Below are 14,140 nucleotides of genomic sequence, written 5' to 3' on the forward strand. Positions count from 1 at the left end.
AGTTCTTGATAGTTCATCTGAAAGAGGAAATAAAGCTAAGAAAGAAAGCTGGGGTGGGTTGTAAAGTGGGAGAATGGTAGCCACATAGGTTGGATCAAAGAGCAGGAATCTGAATAAGACCTTGAAAAAGGTTGAGTCTATGGCAGTGTGATGATAATAAGCACAAGAGTAAATTTATTATTCCAAGCACTTGGCTCAAGGTCAGGCCAAAACAGGCATAAGTAGGAAAGGGGATGTGATTTGGGGACCAGAAGGCCTATCTTCTTATTGCAGCAGGTGGATTCAAAGGAATTTGAGAAAATGGGAATCCGAACGGCTTAAGGCAAAGCACATGTTAAGGCTGCTATTGCAGAAGGAAGGTCCTGTTTTTAAAGATAAAGCAATTGAGACACAAAGACAGCTTTCCCAGGGTTGCAAAACTAGAAAGTGGCGTCTGGGTTCAAAGCTGGATCAGTCAGATAAGAAAGCTGTTATTTCACTTTGACTCTGAAAACAAATGTCCCCTGCTCTTCCCAAAATAAACGTTGTGCCCTGAGGCAAATAAAATGCTCTCAGGGCTTAGTTGACTTACCTAGAAAAATATTGGGTAAAACTAATGATCCTGGAACTTTTTACAGCTAGTGAAATTCTCTGTTTCATAACTCATACAGAAATATGAATTTAAAACTATAAAATTATAAATGTGAGCTGTTTTTAAAAAAGGAAAGGAAATCTGATGCATCAAGGACATACTTGTGTGGCGGCTCCATTGTGGACATTTTGACATAATCTATTTCATCAAATCTTCCCAGCTCTCAAACCAGAGTCTTTTAATTCCATTTTTCAAAAGAGTAAAGCATACTTAAGACTACGTTCACGGGCCAGTAGCTTATAAGTAGTAATAACCAGGACTTGGACTATGGTGTGACCTGCACAAAAATTCATGTTCTTTTCTCTTTGTCATTGATTAGAAAGGAAAGAGTGATCTCTATTGAGAGAAACTGCTGTGTGTTTAGTCAAACTATATTTAACACTCATGCATGACTTTAAATAATATTAGCACAATTTTATCCAATAAATGAAGGCTAAATTTCGATGATTTAATACTCTGGTCATTCCGAAATAATGTTCAAAGACATAGCTGGAGAGTTATAAGGTATAAGTATTAGCCCTGGATGTCAAATAAATCAGAGTAGTTTATTGTAGTAGTTTTTAGGTTGAGTAGTTTTAGGCTATATTTAGGTTATATTTAGACTTAATATCATTAGCATTCCTCTATAGATGATGTCAGTAAATATTTCTCATACTTTTCTCATATGATTATAGGAAATGAATTTTCATTTACCAAAAGCCATGTGTTTTGATTTAATGTCTTGATACACAGGCTTATCCATATCATTAATTTCCTTCCTTGAAGAATAAAATTATAAAGTTTGAAGGGCATTTTACATAACTCATAAGTTTTTTAAGACTGAACAATTGTTTAAAAAAACAAAATAATGCCCTTACCTGCTGTATTAGGGTTTCCAAAAAAAAACAGAACCAATAGGATGTGCATATTCAAAATGAAATTTATGACAATGAATTTGCTCGCACAACTGCAGAGACTAGTAAGTGTAAATCTGGTATGTAGGTCAGCAACTTCGTGAGAGCTGAGGGTACAGGTGAGTTCCGCAGGAAGGGCTGGAGAAGTCTCTTCTGCTCAGGGAGCCCAGTCTTTTTGTTCTATTCAGGGCTTCAAATGCTAGGATGAGCCCCCCCACACACTCATGTCGGAGGTCAATCTGTTACAGGTCAGCAACAATACCTGCAGCAAAACTAGCACCTGCCCCACATGCTGCCTCCTTCATCGCCACCCACAGGCATGAACTTGCTTAACTGGCCTTGATCCCCATCCTCATCCTCAACAGCCTCATTCTCAACAGCCAAGGGCCTTTGTGCCCCTTGAAGAGTTTTCCCCTCAGTGACTGCAACTGGAGTCTCTGGGACATCTGCTCTCCTGAAAACTTTGCAGCGCCATTTTATTCCTACGCTGTTTATGTCCCACTAAGACCTCAGATGAGAATGACTCAGCTCCATTTCTCATCCGGAAATCCGACCAGTGCAAGCCCACACCTGCTCTGTTCATCTTCCTGAACTCTTCCATGTGGAGTCCTCCGCCACCGTCTGCCCTTCAAGTTTACAACACATAAGGGGAATGAGAATCAACAGCATGAAGTGCCATTGTCGGAAGAAGGGTAGAAATAAGAAGTACTCTAGAGGAAGGAAATGCATAAACAAAGGAATAAAAATTCCTACTGACATTCAAGATCTAATTCTATTACCTTGTTCAGAAACTGTTTTGCCCTGCCTCCCTCTGCCTGACTAGTCCCCTTCTCCCTTTTCTCTAGTCTTTATCTTGACTTATGTGACAAACCTCAGCACAGAGGGAATGCATTGCTGAAGGCCCACTTTACACTTGGATTCTCATCCAAGCTCTCTGTTTAAACTGGAGTGCTGCCCTCACAGCTGTCCTCAAGGAGAGGGGTTTCCTCTACTGTTCTCTGATGAACACTGCGTTCTCTCCTTCTCATTTCCCCAACACTCTTACTTCCAGATTTTAGTCTCCAACCAACTTTGCTGTTATAGTCAGATTTTAGGAATCACAGACTCTATCTAGTAACATTTCTCTTCACATAAGGGATCATAACCGGAGACTTCATCTGACCAAAAACAAGAAAATTTCAGAGTGGCCTCTGACCCATCACAATACATTGAAGATTCCTGCATGCCAAGCCTTATGTTATCTTGCTCATCGGAATGCTCTCAGCCTTTCATTCAGGGAGAAATTACACAAATTAGAGACGGTGTTCTAACAACAACCTTGTTTATCAGATTTGAGAGAAAGGACAGTTTGAAGAAATGGCTTTAAGTGGACACAGAGAAGTGTGATGATGGAATCTCATCACAGAGGAAGCCAACGTGGGAATGCCAATCTGAGCAAGGAACTGCATAATTTAGAAGGGTTTCCACCCAAAATGATTAAAATCAATAGATTTTTTTTAAAGTCTTAGACTAGCAAAAATTGTAACTGTTTGACTAGTTCATTATGCAGGCAGGAAAACTAAAGTTACTAACTTTGACAAGTTATTATCCCAGGATCCTATGCTATAGAACAGCAGCATCCAAAAATATGTACAATAACTAGTTTTATTGAGTAATTACTATGTGCTCTAAGGCAATTGGCAAGTATTGGTACTCATTTTCATCCCACTCTAAGAGACGTTATCTCCATTTGGTAAGTGAAGCAGTGGTAAAACAACGTGCCCAAGTTCATTCAACATTTTAATTCAACATTGAGGTATGACACTGATGCTGTCTAATTTTTTAAAACAAAACAAGATAGCCACAGTCTCTGCCTGCATTGAATCTTGGTTAGTACTGTTCCCTTAAGAAGGACAATCCACTCTTATACACCTTGAGGCTAGTTGCTCAGTACTGAGCTAAAGTGAAGATTTGGGCAAGAAGCATGGAAGTGGGAACTTAGGAGACCCAAAGAGCAACATAAAAATAGGAAAACACTATTTTTGTTGTGGGAATGCATGGTGTCCATTGTGTCTCTGTTGGTTATTTCTGCCAAGAGAAAAAAAAAAAATGCAGACCAAAACCAACACAGCAACAAGTGGTTTTAATTCTAGAAATGACTTCCAAACACATGAATTTAATAATTTGAAGGATAGTCAGAGAAAAAGAATGATTACCTCATTTCCTATCTGTTGCAGAAAAGTCTGTTTACTGCCATTTGCATGAATCTGAAGCCAAAGATTCTATTCCAAGGAACACTTCCTGTTCCCTTCTACAGAAGGAGTGCCAGGGTCTGCCACCTAGTTTCTCTTTTGAAGCACCCAAGAATAAATACCAACTGAACACCTGCACCAGTGCCTCTCATGTACATTTCTAATATGACAGTCTAAACTGGGATCTTTTCATCCAAACTCTCTGCCTAACAATGGTTTCTTCCCTCTCAAGACCTGATCTCACTCTCTCTCCTTCTAGCAAATTTGTCCCATGATGCAATGCCAAACTGTTGTCGAAACCTGTGCCCCACTCATATGACAAAATACTCGCTGGGGGTTTACCATTCTAGAGACTCAGCTGCATGCTAGGAATATAGAGATGAACAATGTGGATCTTGTCCTGGTCCTCGTAAAATTGACGTTCTAATGAAGAAGACAAATACTAAATCAAGTTTTTGTGTGCAGTTAGTTTTAAAGTATAATTGTGGTAAACACTGAGTAGATAAGGTGCATAAAAGTGCCATAAAGGATATAAATGAGAGTCCTAACCTAAATTTGGGGAGAGGCAGGAGGGATTGCTGAAGGAGAGAGTCTGAGGAGAAGTGATCTCTGTGTGGATTAATAATGGGAGTGTGTTAGCCAGCAAAGTGTGGAACATGAGCAACATATTGAAGAACCAAAAGAACTTTAGTTAGAAAAGGGTTCTACGGAGATATGAAACTAAGAGGCACTTATTGGGAGAAGATGTATGCATGTGGAATAAACTAAGAAAAATGGAATGGGAGCTGGGTGTGGTAGTGTACTCCTGTAATTCCAGTGGCTCAGGAGGCTGAGGCAAGAGGGTCATGAGTTCAAAGCCAGCCTCAGCAAAAGTGACACACTAAAGCAACTCAGTGAGACCCTATCTCTAAATACAAAATAGGGCTGGGGATGTGGCTCAGTGGTTGAGTGCTCCTGAGTTCAATCTCCGGTACCCACCCACCCACCCCTCAAAAAAAAAAAATGGAGTTGGAGATATCTAGTGTGACTGAGATCCGAAGAGCAATGGAAGAATTTTAATCTCGAGATTGGTATAACCAAATTTGTGACCTTCAAAAAGGTCACTCTGAATTCAGAGTAAACAGAATGTGGAAAGAAGGAGAATAGGAACAAATAAGAACCCAGAGAAGAAAGATTTTTTTCTTGGGACGTAGACAGGCTGAGTTGGAGCGTTGGGAGGTATGCAATTGAGGACATGAAGGAGCTCTGCAGATGACCAGGGCTGAAGCCTGAGGAGGCGCTGAGCCATGGATGCCGGTGTGAACATCCCTAGTGCAAGGAGCTGGGTGACATTCTGGGAGGGCAAAAGATTTCTCCAATGAAGGATACAGAAAGAGGAGAAGAGGGCCTAGAACAGAATCTTGAGGTCAACTTCCATATTTAAAGTGCTCCATAAGAAAACTTGGCAAAATATCAAAGAGGCATGATGAAAACCAGAAATTAGTAAGTGAAGGAAAGAGAATGTTTCAAAAAGTAGGAAGACATTTGCCCCTGGCAGCTTCAAGGGTAGTTAAGAGAGGGCGAGACACATGCCTCAGCATTAGGGAAACAGCTGCAATAAAACACTGAGGGCAGGAACCAGAAGGACACAGGAAGTCAAATGGACTCCTGTGGAGACAAAATTGGAGAAGTTTGCGTCTGAAAGCAAGGGGAGAGAGAGAGAGAGAGAGAGAGAGAGAGAGAGAGAGAGAGAGAGAGAGAGAAAGGAGAGAATGCAGAATCCAGGGAGATATTTCTGTCCCCCTTTCTTCTTAAATTGAAGTTTAGAGCATGTTTATATTTATTTAGGACATATCCATACCCAAGGAGATGCTGACAATACAGGGGTGGAGTGGCCGGGGAAGGACTGAATAATGGAGATACTGGGGTTCCTAACAGGAATGGTCTGTGATCCATTCCTGATGTGGACCTGCGTTTGGAAGCAAAGGAAACTCTGCACGGAACTCAGAGGCAAGTTGCAAAAGGTAGGTATGGGCTCTGCAGCACGCCGATACCACAGCAGGGGAATCACTCTGGATTCTCTCTGAGAAGGAGGAAAGAGGATAGGTCAGCAATTGGGAGGAAAAAGGAAGAAAGGAAGGAAGGAAGGAAGGAAGGAAGGAAGGAAGGAAGGAAGGAAGGAAGGAAGGAAGGAAGGGAAAGAAAGGAAGAAAGACAGCTAGACAGCTGCAAGAACTGAAATGCAACCAGGGAGGGAAGCTGAGATCTCAAATGACATAAATTAACAGGGGATCAGTCTCCTTATTTTTCATTCTAACAAGCTTATTGATTCCTCAAGGATTGGCACACAGGCTTTCCACTGTCCCTACCTCCACTCACATCTCTATTAACTCAACACATCTCTATTTATTTATTTATTTATTTTTGCTTAGATATCTTTCTCCCAAACTAGGCTTTAATGTGACTAGGGAAAGTGACTATTCAATGTTAAGCACCTCAGTTTCACCCTTCTCCACCACCTAGCACAGCATCACAGTGAATGACAAGGAATGAAAACGAAGAGCCTGAAAAATCATGTGGAGATAAAAAGAAGAATTGCTACAGAAAGGGTTATTATCTATGTTTAAACACACACACACACAATCTTCCCAAGAAACTATGAATTTCTTAGTAATGGGTAGAGAAGAAAGTTTTTTCAAGTAATAATTAACCTCACACTGTAACTAACCATGAGTTTTACCAGGGATCTGCTAAGGTGGGAAATAAGATGGAGAATTAGAATTCATTCCTCTCTCTCTCTCTCTCTCTCTCTCTCTCTCTCTCTCTCTTAAATAGAGGTTTCACTTCTCCTCTTTTCCAAAAGAAAGTCCCCAGAAGCAGCATTTTATACCAGCAAAAGCCACTTTAGCATTAGCAGATTGGTGTTCCACTCCTATGGCCACCTAAATCACACCTGGAAATCTGCAGTCACCTGTGGAACATGAGTGCTCACCTGGATCCCTTAGTCAGAATGTATGTCTCATTTCCAGTTGTATTTTGCTTTTAATTTGTAATAATCCCTGCTGAAAACCCTGTTTGGTGTGTGTACATATGGGAGTGTGCACATATATGTTTACTTGTGTATTTAATAAAATATTATTTTATGAAAATAAATTATGTTCAATTCAAATACTGTTAACAGAAAATCTCAAGGAAATATGTAAAAAATTACCTAATATGCCACCAACAAGAAACTTCACCATTATCATTTGATGAGTCTCATTACAGTGATTTATCTGTGTAAATTTCAGGTAGAAAGACCAATAGAGAAAAAGAGAGAAAAGTACGTAGGATTTTAGATAGATCTAGATAGGTAAAGAGAAAAATGGAGAGTCAAAAACTAGATTATAAATATGCTATTGAACACATTATACTTTATTGGAATTTAAAGGAAAAAAACATCAAAGTACCATGGAAGGCTTATACTCTGAATATTGGTTCACACAATATTTTATTCTAGCATCTCTCTATAATTGGACTTATGAAAAATATTAAAATGTGGAAGTTATTACTTTTAACTACTTGATCAATTTTGGATGGTATCGTTCAACTCCCTGCTTTGAAATATGGAAAATCTGGAACATTTCCTCTCTTCCTCCCCTATCACATTTAACTACATTGTTAATTGGAATATCATTTTAAAAAACTCACAATATTTTTCTTCTTATTGGGTAATGATGAGTCCACAGCTTAGTTTTAGTCTCTATTAAAACTAATTCAATAATCCTTTTATATCTGAACTAAATTTTTCATATTCATGAAATAAATATCTCTGCATAAATTATGCCTCTTTAAAAAATTATGTTAATTTATTAACTGTGAAATGGATTTCATGCTAAAAAGACAATGAAATGTTATTTTGTGCTAAAAAAAAAATAAAAAAGAGCTATCAAGCCATGAAAAGACATGCAGGATCCTAAAATTAACGCTATTAAGCTAAAGAAACTACTCTGAAAAGGCTGCATACTACGAAACCGCAACTATGTGATATTTCAGAAAAGGCAAAACTATAAAAGATAAAAAGATTAGTGGTTGCCAGGGATTAGACGAGAAGCAGGGATGTACTGGTAGAACAGAGAAGATTTTTAGGACATTGAAAGTATGATAACTGTAATGGTAAATACATGCCATTATATGTTTGTCAAAACCCATAGAATGTACAACAGCAATTGCAAACCCTAAAGTGAACAACCAACTCTGGGTGATAATGTGTCAGTGTAGGTTCATTGATTGTAACAAATGTACCACTCTGGTGTAGAGTGTTAATAGTACAAGAGTATGATGGTTAACCTATGTGTCAACTTGAGTGGGGTAAGAGATAACTAGATAGTAAAACATTATTTCTGGGTGTATCTCTGAGGGTGTTTTTTGAAAATATTAGTATTTGAGTAAGTTAACTGAATAAGAAGATCTGCCCTTACCAGTGTGGGTGGGCATCATCCAAACCTGAAAAGAACAAAACAGTGGAAGAAAAGCAAATTATCTCTCTCTCTCTTTCTCTCCTGGAGCTGGGACATCTGTCTTCTGCCCTTGGACATCTTTACTCCTACTTTTCGGGCCTTGGGACCTAAAACATACACCCGCATTCCTCTCCTCGGTCATTTCCAGTAGGTAGGCCTATACATAGCCTGGCAGCTATACCATTAGATCCTCGGGTTCTGAGCCTTTGGCCTCAGACCCAATTGCACTTGACTTTCTGACTTTACAACTTGCTAAGAGCAGATCATTCGACTTCTTACCTTCCATAACCACATGAGCCAATTCCTCTCATAAATCATAGATGTAGATGTAGATATAGATATAGATATGTCTCTACTTCTCAAGAACCCTGACTAAAACTGAGAGATTGTATATGTGTGGGGACAGGAAGTATATAAGAACTCTCCTGTACTTTCTGCTCAGTTTTTCTGTAAAACAAATACTGCTTTAAAAATTAAGGTAAAAATCAGTATAACCAAATATGAACAATGTTCCAGATGACCTTCCTCCAATAGTTTTCATTTTTGAATCACTTGCCTTACCTGAAGAAGTTGAAAGCGAAATGCTCAATCATAATAGTGCCACATTGGGATGAAATTTTTGGAGAAAGCGTCCAATATTTTAATAACATTTGAAAAATTTTCCAACTCACATCCCGGGTAGAATTCAATCCTTCACTCCTCTGGGGGCCCAAGAGTTTCTTCATCTTCTCTTTGATGTTCTCTTTTCTCAGCTGCCTGAAAGTCTTCTCCTGATCACACAGAGCCATGCTGAACCGCAGATCTGGGCTTGAGCTGTGATATAAAACAGGAGTCAAAGCCAGTGTCCCACAGCCTCACCCCATCTGCATCCAGCCCCTCAAGACCTGGGCAGCAACACGGATGTGGCCCCCTGCTTCCCTCAGGGACCTAAATCAAGAGTACAAAATGATGGATACCTTAAAGCAGCATGTTCCAAAGCATGCTTTAGGAAAAAAAGAGGGGGAAAGAGGAGAACATGAGATGTTTAGAAGAAACCAACAAGCAAACAGGCCCCTACTAAGTCATACATTAGGACAATAAAAGTGCTTCAGTAGAAAACACTTTCCTAGTAAAATATAGAATGAAAGAAGAAACCACAGAACCCCTGGGCTGTGTTCTCTATACTAATATACAATCACTACACAAAGTACACTAATTACTGATTCCTGAAGGGCAAATCACTCCACTCACCAAACAGGAAGTATAATTAATAATGAAAATATATAAGAATAAATCTTTAACTGAGCTAGGATACTCCAACAACTCTGTTATTAAGTTAACTAGTAATTCATACTTATTTTCCAATTCTTGAAAAGATAAAGCAATATGATTTTTTCTCTTATATTTGTTTTAGGAATATAAGTTGGCAAAACATTTTGAAAGACAACGAACAGCAGAAATAACTACATTGTCCATCAACATTGATCTTAGTAATGCTATTTCTAGACTCTACTTTAAAGGAAGTAGTTGTAAATTTTGACAAGGTCATTTATTCACATTAATCAACATTAAAGAAATGGCCATTAAGTTATAGTACATCAAAGCATTGGATTATATAGTTATTAAACGTGATTATTATGAAAATCACGTAAGGGTACAAAAGAGCAAGATAGTGAATTCACATATTGCAAGTCTAGTCGGGGGTTGGATTTTCTCTATTGTTACTAATTGTGATAGATTAGGTGTCTTCAATCCACTTTAAGTGATAAAAATCTCATTTGTACAGTTGTCCCTATGAATTTCCCTCAATTTTATTGTCTTCTCTGCTTCTTAAAGCAAATTACTACCTAAATTTGGTCTTTATCATTCCACTGTACATCTTTATGCTTTGAATATATATATATATATATATATATAAGACAATGAAATATCCTCTATATTTAGGAATATATATATATATATATATACATATATATGAAATATCTTCTATATTTAGGAATATATATGTATATATGTACATATATGTACACATATATATATATATATTCCTAAATATAGAGGATCTTTTGAAGACTTTTAATTTTATCATAAATTTTATCAGTGGAAATGATTTTTTCCATTGAACATTTTGTCTTTGAGAATCATCTGTATTTAAGTAAACAGAAGTAATTTAAACATTTTTACTATTGTGGAATATTTTCATTATATGAATATACCATGATGTATCTATTAACATTATAGTTATTTCCAATTTTTTTTTAATTTTTATAAACAGCACCACTATAAACATATTGTATACATGTTTGAAAGTTTCCTATAGCATGTGGTTTTCAGAAAGAGCAATTTATTTAATCATGACACTCAAAATGGTTGTAAAGTATTCTTTTCTTATTTTATCACTGAGCAAAAAAGCAATTTGAAAACTTTCAACCATTAACATAATCAGTAAGTAAGTAGATTTAAATACAGGACTTCAAATTCTGGAACCCATATTCTCTATAACATATTAAGCATGATAAAAGAATCAAGATTTTCAAAAATTTATGAACAGTGTAATGAGAATAGGTGTTCCAGAGCTATCAGTAAAAAAAATATCTGGAGGAGAATTTTTTAAATGCTGAGAATTGTGGTTCATTTATTTCTTCTTTTATGTATCATGTTTGACTTTCCAATCAATTGTCTTTCTTGGTTTTATGGAAGGCATTATATGGAAAATTTTTTCTCAGAATTAAATCTTTCTTTGATGAAAAGCATTTCTATCCTAGAGTCAAGATATAAATTAACATATAAAAAGTGTATGATTAAATTTCCTTATAAAGAGATACCAAGTTAGTTCTAGATGAACGTACGTTATTTAGTTGGCTTTTTCTACATCTATTTAGCAACTGTGTTCTTGTTAAAGACCATTTCTTTTACACAAGGTGGTCCTAATCACCTCACTGGAACAAGTAGCATTGCTTTATAGTCAAATCACAAAAATATTTCTGATCTCCTGCCAGATATATACCACTTTTAGGCTAGAATCAACTTAATACAAAATAATGATACATAATTTAACTTGTACTATCTTTTGATTTTTGTTCACATATGTTGAGAGGCTATGGAAATTTATCATTTACTAAATCAAATCCACATGTTCCAGGGATCAACACAAGAGACTGAGATGCCTCAACCCAATAAATCCATCATCATTCATTGGGCAAATTACAAGACAAAAGAATGTTGTGCTAATTTGTGTATTGTCATTGTAAAACATGTAACCCAACTAAAATCAGCTTCTATGGGGAAAGTTCAGATATGCAGAGAACTTGAGGGAGGTGGGTTCCACTGAGCTCAGCCTTAGATCAGAGATCAGCTGGGTCAGTGCAGACATGGCTCCCCTCAGCATCACCTTTTGTAAATAAAGAAATTTATTTCCCAAGGTTCATATTTGGAGGCCACTTTGAAAGAGCAATGCAATGGAAATTCACCATTCATGGTCCTGCTGAGCACTAGGAATAAAGTCAATTTCGATTTTCACTTTTTCTACTTTAAAAAAAATTTATAGATTCCTATTTATGTTCACTTTCATGTTTCTGAATAACTATCCGAATCAATAATGGAAATTAGACTTAAAAAACTACATCCATTTCTAAGGAAACAGATATGTTACTAGAGAGGGCCCTTACAAAAAGCACTTATTTTGACAGTTATTATCTAACCACCAACTTACTGGGAAATTAAGCAAGGTATGTTAGAATTATGTTTTTAATATTTTTAGCTAATAAAGAGATAGCTAAGGAACAGAAAATTAATACACTTGTGTGTATTCAAAACTGTTACAATTATTTCATATATAAAAAGTATACTTTTTAACAACACAAAAGTTTAGTGGATCACTCACAATATTTTCCATCTAATTAAATTAATTAACTTACCAAACTTCAAGAGACATTTCCAGAATCATTTCAGTGACCTACAAAACATAGTAATCAGATTCAGTCATAAAATGGCTAACTATTGAGTGTCAAATTATCTTTTACCTAAGGGGAAAAAAATAACAGTTCCATGAAGATCTTAAGCTATAGATACATTTCAATAAATAATTTTTGCTGTTTTTTCTATCTACTTAATAAGTCATTTTGACAGCATAAGAATTGCTTCTGCCTGGTTGTTCTCTTCTCTCACTGAAATATAACTGCGTTCTACAATTGTTATTCATAAAACATTAAAAAACACTTGAGACATAACAATAAGATAAACTAAGATATTGTATCTGTGACTTAGGAGCTGCCTCAGGCCACAAAGTCAAAGGCCATAATGGCTGATAAAGTGAATTAAACCTGGATGGGAGTTCACACTTGAGATTTTGTGACTAGTGGGACTGAAGTCAGCTGGAACTGGAACACTCACCCACCATGGGCAACAGGGCCAGGGTCAGCCAAGAACTTTCTTGAGAAAATTGGGGGGAGCTCAGGTTTTTATTTTTTTCAATACCATCTGAACTCACCAAACACATCAGAACTGCATCCTGCCAATGAGGCAATTCTTGCTTAATGGAGAGTGAAACAGTAGAAATCCACAGAGCAAGGGAGGTGTGAAATAGCTCCTTTCCAGAGACTGTAAATTTATTGTATAGGAGAACCTCAAGGCCACCCCTGTCATCCTATCAAATAATGTGACTATAAATTGCTAGGGGAACCAGTTGACAAAATGCTTTGAAAGATGCTGTACATTTTTTAAATCATGAATTACTCTTATGATGTCAGCCACTGTAAGAACACAGACCAAATTGTTCCATAACTTCAGAGAGAACAGACTATGCCTCTGGAAATGTGAAGGGGATGTTTCTAGAACCATAATAAAATGTTACAAATTATTAGATTTGTTATCTTGTAGGTTTCAAGGGGTGGGGGAAAAGAGAAAAGAAAAGGATCTTTTCAAAAGGTTAAAATAAGTTCACAGATGGTTCTCAGTACTGTTTTAAGAATAAGCAAAAGGTATTGAAATCATCTGCATAAAATTTGTCTCTCCCACTAAACTATAAGGCGCATCTTAAATAATTTTCTATTACTAGCTTATTGCACAGTATTTGGCAATCAATAGACAATAAATATTTGTTGAGTTACTATGCAGGTGTATTTGAGGAGAATTTGAGGCAATTTTATCTTGTCAAATATATATATATATATATATATATATATATATATATATATATATATATTACATATACATCATTGGATAGTCTGACCCCAATAGCAATTTCTCTGTATAAAATTTAATAAATCTTTATTCACCAAAGAAGATATAGATATTACTATTAAAGTTAATAAAATAATTAGTAATCCTAGGACAAATGGAATTACACATGCCTGGGTGAACTGTAGTTCCCTGTAAGTCAAAAGAGTGATTGTCTCTAAAATAATTGCTCTTGGTAACAATTCAGTAATGGAATCCCAACTCAGACTACTTCCCAGCATGTTATGTCTAATCCTCATTTCAAAATTTCAACCAGAGTCTTTCCCAAAGAGGGCTTGGAAAACATTAAATATTGAATGAGGTTACTGCAGATATTCAGTAAGAAAAACATGACATGGATATAACACATTCCAGGATTTAAAAACAAATACATGAAAGCTGGCCTTAAAATGAGACGAGACTTGACTGTTTTTATCTCCAGAGGGCAAAACCACTCTGGGTGAATGGAAATGAAAGAAACAATATTACAACTCAACACTGAGGGTTTTTTTTTTTTTTAACAAAAGCCGGAATTCCTATTCCAATATGCCACCTCTTGACACAAAAGCATTCAAGAAAAGGTTTATTCCCAGGCAGCTCCCAGAAAGGTTCCTAAACAATTCATATATTTAAATATTCAATGTATCCAGGGTCCACTGGTCCTGAGAATTGCATAAATAAAAGTAAAATTGACCATGCCATTATGATTTG

General features: G+C 36.6%; 1 protein-coding gene across 2 annotated transcripts in view; it reads right to left on the reverse strand.

The window, feature by feature from the left end:
* Pla2g4a (phospholipase A2 group IVA) overlaps window positions 1-14,140 on the reverse strand; it is a 129,557-nt gene that overhangs the window by 46,600 nt on the left and 68,817 nt on the right. For both annotated transcript variants that reach the window (XM_015491688.2, XM_048809822.1), the window contains exons 6-7: window positions 12,130-12,167; window positions 8,905-9,046 (exon numbers count right to left, since the gene is read on the reverse strand). In XM_015491688.2, coding sequence (XP_015347174.1) covers window positions 8,905-9,046; window positions 12,130-12,167 — 180 coding nt within the window. The remainder of the gene's footprint in view (window positions 1-8,904; window positions 9,047-12,129; window positions 12,168-14,140) is intronic.

The sequence above is a fragment of the Marmota marmota genome, unplaced genomic scaffold (assembly GCF_001458135.2).
Source record: "Marmota marmota marmota unplaced genomic scaffold, marMar, whole genome shotgun sequence".
Taxonomy (NCBI): domain Eukaryota; kingdom Metazoa; phylum Chordata; class Mammalia; order Rodentia; family Sciuridae; genus Marmota; species Marmota marmota.